The 13,073-nt window shown below is 40.2% G+C and overlaps 1 protein-coding gene across 3 annotated transcripts in view; it reads right to left on the bottom strand.

Moving 5' to 3' along the window:
- IGF2BP2 (insulin like growth factor 2 mRNA binding protein 2) overlaps window positions 1-13,073 on the bottom strand; it is a 77,446-nt gene that overhangs the window by 17,564 nt on the left and 46,809 nt on the right. For all 3 annotated transcript variants that reach the window (XM_089509418.1, XM_089509419.1, XM_089509420.1), the window contains exons 6-10: window positions 12,102-12,374; window positions 9,035-9,169; window positions 5,720-5,842; window positions 4,580-4,715; window positions 4,168-4,296 (exon numbers count right to left, since the gene is read on the bottom strand). In XM_089509418.1, coding sequence (XP_089365544.1) covers window positions 4,168-4,296; window positions 4,580-4,715; window positions 5,720-5,842; window positions 9,035-9,169; window positions 12,102-12,374 — 796 coding nt within the window. The remainder of the gene's footprint in view (window positions 1-4,167; window positions 4,297-4,579; window positions 4,716-5,719; window positions 5,843-9,034; window positions 9,170-12,101; window positions 12,375-13,073) is intronic.

The following is a 13,073-nucleotide window of genomic DNA, read 5'->3' as shown; positions in this document are numbered from 1 at the left end:
AGCATACTCAACAGTCCCAAAACACTGAATGTCAATTAAAGAAAGAAAAAAAACCTGAACATTAGGAATGGGTAAGAGAAAGATGGCATGGACAGTTAGTGGAGGGAATGGCTTGAGTTATTCCTATATGCACAGAAATGGGGTGGAAAGTGGGACAAGCCGCCAACGGGTGAGACTCCAAATTTTACTGCAGACAGTAAATTTGTTTAGTTGAGTGTCTATTTACTTAGAAACAAAATGGAGCCACCCACAGCAACAGTTTATTAAATATTTGGAAAACCCCTTCAGAGTGTGCAGGTTGGTATATTAACCCAATTCAAAGAAAGTCTGAAAGAGCCTTCATGCTACCAAGGAGGTACAGAAAACTGAGAAATCAATTGGCTCACTGAGGGTGGTATGTACAGGAAAGAAGAAAAAGTCAAAACTGGTCTGCTTATGTCCCAAACAATATACAGTATCTGGGAGCTGAGAAGGGGCGGTGCTGACTTGTAGGGGAGACATACTATGAAATTAGAAAATCCTCTCCCTGTACAATACAGGGATGTTGCAGGAAGAAACTGCTGTGTGACTTCAAGTTGGTTCCAACACATGGCAACCTTTAGGCAAACTTATCATGGGTTTTCTTGGCAAGTTTTGTTCAGAGGGAAAAAGCAAAGTAGATCTTGCGAGGGTCAAGACTGCCTATAGGTCTTTGTGAACCCTTCACTGCATATTGATGTCAATGTTCTTTTCTTCCTGGTCTTCCCAATGGCAACCCAGGTGGGAATGTGATAGATTCCTGAAGTCCATCACCGGTCTGGTCAACTTTCCTGGAAGAAATATCCTTGAGAAAGGGAAAATCAGAACACTCCCAAGAGGGAGGAAGAGTTTCCCTAGTGGACATGTGCTTAGGTTTCCACTGGAACTTAATCCAGATGCTTTGAGAGTAGAAATGATTCTTTGATGTGTTTTGAGTTTCAGGGGGAGGGAGGTGGAACTAAGGGGATTGGAAGGAGTAAGAATTACATTTCCATTGATAATTTACATTTCTAGTGTCCTGTACAGAAGGGGGAAAAGACACCACCTCTAGCACCACAAAAATGCTGCCCTTTTTGAAGTAACTGTTCCCTTAGCAGCAGCTTATGAGACCCAGTGGTCCCTGCTGAAAAGGAGGAAAGAGGCAAAGCTGAACAGGCAGGAATGTTGGGTCAGGATGCTACAAAGGTCTTAATATGTTGGAAGGAGTACAGCCAGTCTGGAGGATGGCCATCCAGCTTCTCTACTTAAGTACTACTGCTTTGTACAGACTGTAGTATTTGGTGAAACTGTACTTACATTAAGAACAGGGATCTTCACAGACATTAGTTTCTTAGGTTTTCATTTTGCTGGGTATGAAGGGTTTTGTTGATTTTGCATTTTGATGCAAGATGACACTTGCATTCATCCCAGATCAAATGCACTCATCCCAGTCCAAACATGTAGCTGACTGTAATTTGTGGATGGAGATCTGTACACTTTTATGTTTTTGCAATACTATTTGCAAATAGGGAAAATGCCTTTTTTTAAAAAAAAATTGATAATTTCTCTGTAGAGAAAAAGAATCACAGAGATTCTAGAGTTGGAATGGAATGGTCCTACCAAAGGAAAATCTCAACAACATTAAGACATTCACCAATCCATAGAGCTCCTCAGAGTTTGGAAAAGGGTTTTTTGTTTCTTTCTAAAATTCAATCTCAGAGAATCCCCCAACCACCACAACCAGCGGAAAGTATAGTCCAAAGAGAGAAATCGCCTAAACTCTGGAGTTTCTTCATCTTTGGTGAAGACTAATGACTGGGGTACTTCTTTAGGCATCACATAACTGACATGAATTCATTGCCACTAGATGTTTTGATAGACACTAGCACTGCTGACTCATTCATGAAGGACAAGACCTATCCAAGCAATTAGCTAAGAAAAGAACTTCCATGGCCACAGGCTTCCAAACAGCAGATGGTGCAGAAAAACAACAGATGTTGCCAGCTGTTGCCTTTATGCCTTACTTTTGACCATCCAGAGCTGATATAGCAGGGCACCTCTTATGTTCACAAAGCCTTATGGTTCATGAGAGCAGCATCTTTCTCTGCTCAAGAATTAAGCAACCAATTTAAAAAGGACCAAAGAAGAAGATATAAATAAAATACAATACCTTCCCATATCAATCTACCTGTGCTTAAAAAAATCTTCTGCAGAGGTCTTCCTCTAGGTACCTTCTTTTTTTTTGGAGGTGTGTTACCAAAAACGGAAGTAGCTTTCTTGAATCCTGAGCTATCAACAGCCTTCCCTAAAACTTCAGCTACTACTTAGGCTGCAGTGTTCTTTTAATGGTTGCCCCTTATAATATTGTTGCAATCTTGTAATTACACAAGGAGTGCATATTTTTAATGTATTGCTATTTTATTATTTCATATGGGGCTTTTTATTTTCTGTGTTTCATATTTTCCTTTCATGTATTTTGGTGATTACAGTGCGCCCTTGGCTTACACGAGGGATCCGTTCTGGACCCCCCCCCCCCCGCATAAGCTGAATAGCGTGTAAACTCAAGTCCCATTTGATTGAATGGGGCTCGTGCTCGCGGCACGGGAGAGTGCACCATTCATTCTCCCATTGCGCGGCTTCTGCATAAGCTGGAAGCTGCGTATGTGCCGCCCACCTATAGTGTGGGCGCACTGTACTATATTTTATTTTTAGTTGGAATCCAGTGTAGACTCTTTTCATGAACTGTCATATAAAAATATTTTTAAAAACAAAATAAAATATTTTGGAACTTTGAGATGAATCAGCTAATTGGTCCATCTGGTTTAGTAGGGTGGGGATTCAATTTTCAAAGGTCTCTCCCTGCTATTTAGATCCTTTTTTAAATTTGGAGATGCCAGGGATTAAACCTAGGAAGTATGCACCTCAGCTATATGGCATATTCCTTCTAACTTCTTCAACTTCTACGTCTAGTAGCAGATTCAAATAACTTGCTTTTGTGCATGAATAATGTGACAGCACAATGAGCAATGTGAGATTCCGCACAGAATCACACACAGGTAACCAGACAGGGACACCTGTGTTCCCCAAAGATTACAGAAACTGTGTGGAATCAAAGCTCACAAACATTACTTTTTGGCCTCTAGGTGTTTTAAATTTAATTTACTACAATTCTTTACAATCAACCATAATGATGGGAACTGAAGCCTAAAGCAGTGAAATTCAAACTGGTGGTCTATGCCTGGCATTCCCTGGAGGATTTTCAAGAAAGAAAGAAAGGTAACCAATGGGCATAAACATGGTACCAGTCCTTGACATTCTGTAGGAAAAAACCCTGCTGGTGCCACACATCAGATAGCTTAAGAATAACTGGTTTAAAACTTCTAGAGGACTGAAGTTCCCCAGAAGCTGTCCTCTGTGGGGCAGGGGTGCCCCTCTTTGCTGAAGGAGAGGATGCCATCTACAAGGATCTGACAATCCCTTCTTCTATGATAAATGTTTGAACCGTGGTGCTGGTCATATTCAAAAATCATATATCCCTACAAGACAAACTTCTAAAGCAGTGGTTCCCAAACTTTGGTCCTCCAGATGTTTTGGACTTTCAGAAGATCCAGCCACTTGGCCAACTGTCAGGAATTGTGGGAGCTGAAGTCCAAAACATCTGGAGGACCAAAGTTTGGCAAACACTGTTCTAAAGGGTACTTGGTTTCTTAAGATAATAACCAAAGCTAGGTAACCAGATAGGTACATCTTTTGTATTCTTGTTTGAAAGCTGGCCTTTGCTAGCATTTAAGCAGAGACTGGCTTCCACAGGAGGAACTTCTCAAATATCCCATTTACTGCTGTTGTCCCTGCCCTACCCCACAACTGTATACAGACAATACACTCCAAAACTTTATGCTTACGCAAGAAGAGTAGCGTGCACTCTTAAAACCAACATCCCTGCCTCCCCACAAAGCAACAGAAAAGGTGACAAGAACCGAAATAACTGCGCACCCACACACACACCTGGACAAGATAACTGAAAGTCATTCTACCAGTAGACAAACAATCCTCTTATCTTTATGCTTCACAGTGAGGATCTTGGCTCCTTCTGTCTCTAGAGGGCATGAGGCCAGCATGTATATGCACTCACACAATCACAAACAGAAGTGGGGTACACTCTCAACTTACAGCAAAAGGGTTGTAGGGGGCAGTGACAGCAGGTCTGCGGACTCCAGTTCCAGAGGGAAGCATGGATAAGCCTGTCGAGAAGATGCCAAGTGCATTGAGATTAAGTCCAGGGATGAGATTGGCTTGTTGCTAAAAAAAAAAAAGCACAAGGAAAAATAGGAAACATTAAAGCAAAGTGAGTTGGGAGTGAAGTATTAGGCCACACAAATTTCATGCAGTGTGGTCTGAAGATGTTTTAACACTCTCTCTGGGGCACTCAGAACATTCTAATGTCTCCACCTTCATCTGTCCTCACAGGGACAACTTGCTATTATCAGTATAGCAAAGAGAAAAAGTTTTGTACAATACTTTGTACAACAAACAGAAAAAGAGAAAGAGAAAGACTAAGAGAACTAGAGGAAGAGAAGCTTACATTGACTGCCACAACATCATTTTCATAGGCTTCCCGTAGCTTGTTCATGATCTCTGCTTCAGCATTGGAGCAGGCCTCAATACTACCCTTCACGGTGATAGTCCTCTCAGGGTTGTAAATGGTTAAATCCTGCAAACTGGACAATTACAAAGGAACAATTGCAAAATTCCTTCCAAACAATCATATTTCCTCTGGCATTTATAACTTGCTTTGTGATAGACAGTGCAAGATAAGCAATATATTGTTTATCAATTAAGTCCAGGAAGATAAATATGTTCGGGGGGGAGGGACAACCCTCTTTAAGTTGAAAATCAATGGGTGGAATCCAATGATTTTCAGCTGAATGCAATTTTGCTTCACATGTATTATTATTCTTATTTTTGACTACAACTTCCTGATTCCCACTTGGGACATGCTGCCTGGGAAGTTCTGAGTGTTGTGGTCCAAGCTTTGCTGCAGCTCCTCTCACTGTACTGGATAAGAGAGGCTCTGCCAGTCTCCAGGAGAGGCTCTGGAACTGAACTTTGTGGATAAGCAATCTTGAAATGTCCTAGTTCGGAAGGGTTGCTTCCAGTTGGACAGCTTTTAACAAGAATTAGCAGTGGATGTTATGTTGTAAATTGAACTGCAACTGACTTGCATTCTACTGAAGATTCTGAACTTTCCCTCCCATTATATTCCATTCATGCCAGTTGCTGTGACATAAGAAGGGAAACATTGAAAATATTAGTGAAATACCACTTAAAGGATAAGAGTGCTATATTACTGTAACACTATAATGTCATAATGCCATATTTTTAATGAAAGGGGGACCATTTCCAGCAACAATAATTATATTTTTGAAATGATGGTGAGAAGACAGGGTTCTTTTGAAATTAGTATTACAACCTTATATTGCTATAGCATTAAACAGTCTTTCATTTAAAAGCTGTATAATACTATAACACAAAAGTGCTGTTTTCAAACATTTGGGATGAGAGGAACATGTTAATTGCAGTAGCTAAAAAGCCCCCCCCCCCCAATATTCTCTTTGAAAACTAGCATTTTATGGCATTATAATGTTATAGCATCCATTGTGCTGAACCAAGAAGTGATACACTGGGCAATGAGATTCTACTTCATTTGGTCATTGGTACTCACGGAGAAATGGTGATCTTGGTCCCTGTGTCCTGCTCGATTTTCTTCAAATTTCGTCCTTCTTTGCCAATCAGTCTCCCAACCAAGCTATTGTGTGCTAAGATTTTCAAAGGAATCTCTTCAGCTCTGAGGGATGTGGAAAAAGTTACATTTTCTTTCACATTACTTTGCCCCCAATTTTCCTTTTTGAATTATGTACCCTGGCTAAAATACAAAGAGCTTTCAAAATCTTGTGGAGACACAGATTGCTGATCACTTCCCTTTGGAGAAGACAGTGATATATCTTCTATGATGCACATATATAGGCACAAACATACACACAGTCTCAACAATGAAGAGGATAAACATAATCATCTGCAGCCTATATGAAGTCCCTAAAAATGGAAGGCTTTTATAAATATTCAAGCCACCCACATTATTTCTTCAGATGCAAAATCAGAAGCTAAACTGTGAAACAAAAACATTTCTCACCATTCCCTGGTTTTACAGTGTTCTGTCTAAAGCTGAATAGTGGCATAAATGGAACACAATTGTTGTGAACTGTAAGATGGGCACTGTGGTCACGGTTTAACAGATGAGCTACCTGTAATGGGCTATGATGGGGCAATAGCTATAAGAACCCTCTTCTTTAGCTCATTTCAAGAGATTTACAGATCTGCTACCTGAAGACCAGAAAAATAGGGACAGAAAAGAAGCAGGAGGAAGGTCGAGCTGAATTATACCACAGCCAAACCTCCTGCAGAACAGGGACACAGGCACAATGCTGATACAAAGTTAAGCCAAGACTAGGGTAGCCCTAAGTAATTTCTAGTATCTTTAGTCTAAGAAAGTTTGGAGTCAACAGAAACTATGTGTTGACATAGGTGGCCCTATGCCAACTATACCACATAGGTGGCCTATGTCAACTATACCACATAGGGTTGTGCTCTTCACCCGTGAAACATCTCAGATCAAGCTAAGTTAGTTAATTACGTGCTTTGTTGTTTTTGTTACAGCAAAAAATCCTTGAACATGGGTATGAGAAATTAATTATAGCTGGAGATTGGAATGGGGTTATTAACCCGATTATAGATATATCTTCACGTAAGAAAAAAAAACCAAGGGAAACTTCCCCAAAGTGCATTTGACCTGATACTGGAGTTGAATATGGAAGATATCTGGCGAATAACCCATCCAAATGATACTGGTTTTACTTTCTTCTCGGATAGATACAGATCCTGGTCAAGGATCGACCTTGTATTAATATCTAAACTATTGTGTAAAGAAGTTCAAAAAACAGAAATTCTGCCTAGGTTGTTATCAGACCACTGCCCAGTGAAACTAACATTTACACAAATTAGAAGAGAATACTCATGGAAATTAAAAGAATACCTATTATCGGATGAAGAAATAGTACTTAAAGTAAAACAACAGTTAAAATTTTATTTTCAGGAAAACATGTCAGATAATCTGGAAATGCATACAATATGGGATGCAAGGAAAGCAGTAGCAAGGGGCCTACTTATACAACAAGAAATTCGGAAAAGGAAGTAAAGGGAGAAAATAGAGAAAGAACTTACTGGGAAGTTTATACAAAAAGAGCATGAAATAAAGAGATTCCCTCAAAATGGAAAAATAAAACAAGAATGGCAAAAGCTAAGATACAAAATAAACCCAAACGCCATGCATGAAATGTTAAATAAAATTAAATATATAAAACACTACCATTTTGAAAACGCAAATAAAGCGGGGAAATGGCTTGCTAGGAAATTAAAGGAAGATAAAGAAAAGAATCTGATAGTTAAATTAAAAGCAAATGGGAAAGAATATACACAGCAAAAAGAATTAAAAGATATTACAGCAGATTATTTTGAGAACCAATTTCAGGCAGAAAAAGAAAATTTGAAACGTCAACAAGCTATTCAAGAATATTTGAAACAAGAACGAATTCCCCAAATACCTGCCAAATCTTTAGAAGAATTAAATGCTAAAATTACTATAGAAAAAAAGATGTACATCTTCTTGATAATATACATGTATAGATTTAGTACAAAACCTGTTTGTTCAGTATCCCAAATGTCGCTGGACTGCAACTCCCATCTACATTATCCAGTTTAGCCAATGGTGAGAGATGAAAGGATATTCAGTCAAACAACATCTGGAGGACCCTAATGTGCCCACTCCAATCTAACCAAATATTTCCATATCTGAACTGTCAGCAGATCTCCTAAATCTTATATTGGCCACCCTGTCCCAAAAACATTCCAAGGAGTTGTTGGAAATTCATCTTTAGACCTAATTAGTATGTGTTCTGAGTTCTGACTCTCTGAAGCAGAAGTGGGTGAACTGTGACCTTTGAGGTGTTGGACTGCATCTCCCAACATTCCTCTCTGTTGGCTATGCTAGATAGGGCTGATGGAAGCTGCACTTCAACAACATCTGGATGGATACAATTTGCCCACTAGCAACTTGTCATAACCTAGACAGTGTACTACTCTTCTGAGGTCTCCTGAGGGAACTAATGAAGTCTCCTAGCTTTCCACAGTTGCCCACTCCTGTTACATAGAGAGGGAGAAGAAGGGACATAGGGTCTATTAATTGATATTCAAAAATGCAATAGCATCTTTTTACTACACACTGATCAGGGTGATGATCTACTTTTCAGTGGGTTTTGCCCCCAACTGAAGTCTGAGATCCACTTATTGGAACCTGGTACAAAAGACATAGAATTAAAAGAATTCCTGGGCCCGGAATCTGCATTTTAGTGCGAGGATCAAATGGAGTTCCTATCCCCTCTCATAAAAATCTGGATTATTCCCATCCCTCCCTCCCAACTATCAGCAATACCATTGGTTATATAATTTTTATATCAGCAATATAAAAACAGCATGTTGCTGTTGTTATTGTTACTGCTATTCAATTAAGAGTTAGAAATCCTTGTTGATTTACTTCAAATTATCTAGGAATCTACTAGTAGTTCCTGGTCTACTTCATGCACTCCATGCCCCAAATTTTACAAAATCTCTGTTCCATCATGTAGATAATTTCAGGCTTCTTTTGTTTTATTGGAGGAGGGGGAGAATTACTCTTCAAACTGATTATTCTCCTCCTCTGTCTAAATGAAAATACCAAAAGAATATCCACTTTAGACACAGCATAATAAAGAGCAAGATGATAAAGGGCGTGGGTTCAAAGTCCTTCTCTGCATAAACAGTACAAGCCTTCATAATATCAAAGATTTATTACTTATGGTGCTACAAGTCTCTTCCTTTTGTGTGATTAAATAAAACAACTACTGTTCCATTTCCCACTTTCTCTACCAACACTTGAAATACTCACGATTTTGTTTCTTCAGCCTCCTTCTGCATTATATCAAGTATCATGCGACATGCTTCTGAACACCCTTCTGGGGTGGCGTGAATGGTGATTGGTTTTTCTGCAGCACCAGCATTTTCCTTCCGATGAATGTCTACCCTACAGTAACAAAGTCCACACAAAAAAATCTGCTAGGGGTCAGAAAAAGGTGCCTGAAGCTGGCACCCTAACATAACAGCAAAGTAACTACACAATGCAGTTTAAAAGCACTTTGAAACTACAAACCATCAGCAGAGAATTCATCTTCAAACCCATACTGAACCAATACCCAAAGATAAGATAAGCATTAAGATTTAGAGAGCACATGAAATGACAATAATCATTGTTCTTATTTGCTGTCAAGATGACTTATGGTGGTTCTATGAATGAAAGACCTCCAAGAACTCTGGTCAACAACTGAGGTCTTTCAAACTCAGGGTTGTGGCTTCCTTAACTGAAACAATCCATCTGTATTGTGGTCTCCCCACTTTCCCGACTGCCTTCCACTTTAACAAGAATTCTGTCAAACTATGGTCTGCAATTATATAAGCATGTCTCTGACTCAGATATTCCTTCCTCCCACACTTTTGATTCCTTTCCAGACTTCCTGGTTCATAACAAAATCATAGTTTGCTGTTACATCTGAACAAGTAAACTACTGTCTGCTCTTATCCTCCAAACCAGAACTGGGAATCATCTTCAAACCATCAGCTATCCAAAATTAATTTTGAGGGCCAATGGAAACTAGTTTGTATATAACAGCAAATAATGGTTTAAACCAAACAAAGGAAGAAAATGAGCATCTGAGTGCTCAAACACAAAGCTTCTCCATGTTGCATCAACTCATGGTGATCTAGTGTGATACGGTGGTTACAGCATCAGACAAGAGCCAGAGAAGGCCAGGTTGAAATACCTGCTCAGCCATGAAGCTCAGGAGGTCACCCTGGGTTGTTCATTCTCAGCCTAACTTTCCTCACACAGTTGTTTTGAGAATAAAATAAAATAAATGTACCTATGAAATGTTTTAAATTATCAGATTTCCCTTGAGTCACTAGTTTAATGGTTCCTAAATGTAGGCCTCCAAAGTTTATTGAGCTTCCACTTTCAAAAGCCCCAGCCAGTGTGCCAAGGATCATGGATTCATGTAGTCCAGCAATATCTGAGGGTGCAATTTTGGAAACCACTGCACAACATATACTGAAGTGCTAGAACCCAAAATAGTAAGCCTTAAATTATGTGATGTCTACAAAAACTACAAGTTAAATGAATTACTAACATTATGTATAGTAAATAAGAAGATCATCTCATAAATATGTTTGCTGCTCCAGGGAACCACAGCGGACAAACCGCGTGGTCCCCCGGCACAGTAAAAAGAACCCGAAAAAAGTGGGTTCTTTTTGCGGCGCGGTTATGACGCCGCAAGGCGCCAATGGCACACTTGCAGCATCATTTCCACGCTGCAATGTGCGGACGCTAAGCGTCCGCTACGTCAAAATGGTGCGCCCCTTCCTAACCCTAGTACGTGCCAAGCACGTACTTTTTGGCAGTGTGTAACCCGCCTTAGTTTTCCTGCCAAGTAAATCTCTCTTTCCTAGGAAGAATAAGACTCCTAGGAGAATAGATCTCCATGGAGCAAAATATAGATGAAAAATGAAAATTGATATGCTACCATTTGGGAACACAACTATCATTTACACCAGAGCTTTGGGGGGGGGGGTGTGTAATTACTTTTTTGGACTAAAATTCCCAGATTCCCCCAGCCAGTATTACCAGTGACTATGCTGGCTGGGAGAATCTAGGACTTGCAGTCCAAGAAAGTAACTTCCCAAAGCTCTGGTTTAAACAAAGGATTGGCAGATACATGCAACAGCCTCCAGATAAGAGTTGATGAATATACAGTATGGAATTCATAAGAATCAAGGAGACCACAGACAACTTCCCTGCTGTGCTTCCACCAAATACCAGGCAAACTGGTACTTTATGCTCCCAGTGTCAATGGTATGGGAGTTCATCACATGTATAAACTGGCCCTAAGAATGTGTAGGATACATAATTTATTGGTGGTTTGACATCAACACAACAAATGCACTATAATATTTAGATTTGGATTGTCAGTGGCCTCACAGAAAAGGAGAACAATGCACAGTCTTGAATGGCATCTTTGAGTATAGTTAGTGTGCTGTGGAGGCAGTCGTGAATTGCTCCCTGTGGGGATGACAGGCTGTCTGGAGGCAGCAGCTCCCCATGTAGACTAGAACATTCTTCTCTGTGCCACCATAACCCTCCTTCTCCAAAATAATTCAGTAGACGATATCAAATTTAAAAATCAACCCTATCTATGTGGTATGTCACACCAAGTAAGTTGTTTTGTGTAAGCAACTGTCATGCTGAGCATTTAAAGTTGCATTCACATGGCACCAGCTTCTTCCAAGCTGACCTTCAACAGTGCAGAAAATCTCTGGACAGTTTCCCAAATATACAGAAACAGTAGCTAGTGGATTCCAATAGTTGGACGGTGGGGGGTGGCAGCAAGAAATAAAGAAAAGAAAAGATTGACACAGGACTCCTATATGAATTAAACAGATCTGCTGGTCAGTGCTAGCATCTTGTGGCATCTTTATTTTTAGTCTGGCAACAGAAAGGCAACTGCTTGGAAGCTTAAAACTGATTTAAAAGATACATCTGGGGATGGAAAAAATAAAGATTAAATTGCCCTGAAATAAAGTGGATGGTGGGTGACTGTACATCACAGTCTAACCAGGATTTTCTGTAAAAAAACAAGATGGGTCTGAAAATGACAATATAACCATCATGGCTGCAGAAGCTCTAATAACCATCAAAACAACACTTCCTATAAATATATACAAAATGCAGCAACACCAAGTTAAAAGTTATCATAAGAGACATGGAGCTTCTGCCACATAATATATATCAGAGCTTGGCATTTGGTCCAAAATAAAACCCCAGGAAACCCCCAAACACAAATTACAGGGATGTAAAGGCTACAAACAAAGCCCATGTGGAAGGAAATTAAACCATCTGTGGTACTTACTTGGACTGGGTTTGCTTAGTAAGGTTCTTTATGGTCAAGCCCTCCTTTCCTATGATCGCACCAACAAACTGCGTGGGGACCAGGATCCGTAATGGGAAATCGAGCTGTTTGGGCTGCGAGGAGCCCCCAGGGGAGGGGCCCTGCTCCCTGGAAGAGTGGCCCCCACGCCGGGATCGCTGAGGGGGCTGAGGGGAGCTCACTTCGTCGTCTGGGATGTAGGAAATCTTGAAAGAATAGTTCTCAAACTGGTGACCACTAAGCTTCTCAATTGCTCTGAAACAGAAACAACACAGAACATCACTAGGGAGGAATTCTTTTTGCTCTGAGACCCTAAAGAAAATCATGGTCAACAACACCTCTTGATTCCATTGCTCTCATTTCTTTCTCTTTGTGCTTGAGTGTTGTCAGAAGAATCATTGGCATGGGAATGGACACTCTCTCCTAATTTCAATTTTAGTTTTAACACTTGGGCATTACTGCCATCAAGAAAAAACTCATGAAGGACTTAACGATGTTGGAGATACAAAGGAAGAATACAAAGCCCAAAAATGTTTCAGCCTCTACAGTCCTTCCTTAAAGCAGTATTGGGTGGCAAATATCGCAGTCTTCAGTTTCAGTATTTCCCACCTGCTTGGGCCTTTGGTACATTAATTTGTACCCCCTGCTTTAGGAACAAATGAACTAGCCAGTGTTGGAAAGCATGGACCTACAACTGCTCTGTCTAGTCTGGACCTCACAATTTAACACATAAAAATAAAATAGACCGCAGTCTAACCAGATATGCCTCTTCCCCAACCTAGCACTCTCCAAATATGTCTGATAACAACTCCCATCATCACAACAACATATATTAGTTTGGGATGGTGGCAGCTGTGGTCCAAACCACCTAGTAAAAGCCAAGATGGGAAAGGCCTCCTTAAAATGGGGTGTTTTACCAGTATTTTAGGCAGCTTTCAGCATTTCAGCTTAGAG

This window comes from Sceloporus occidentalis, unplaced genomic scaffold, assembly GCF_023333645.1.
Source record: "Sceloporus occidentalis isolate IW3139 unplaced genomic scaffold, rSceOcc1.0.p SCAF_2, whole genome shotgun sequence".
Taxonomy (NCBI): Eukaryota; Metazoa; Chordata; class Lepidosauria; order Squamata; family Phrynosomatidae; genus Sceloporus; species Sceloporus occidentalis.
This window is presented reverse-complemented; position numbering and strand designations above follow the sequence as displayed.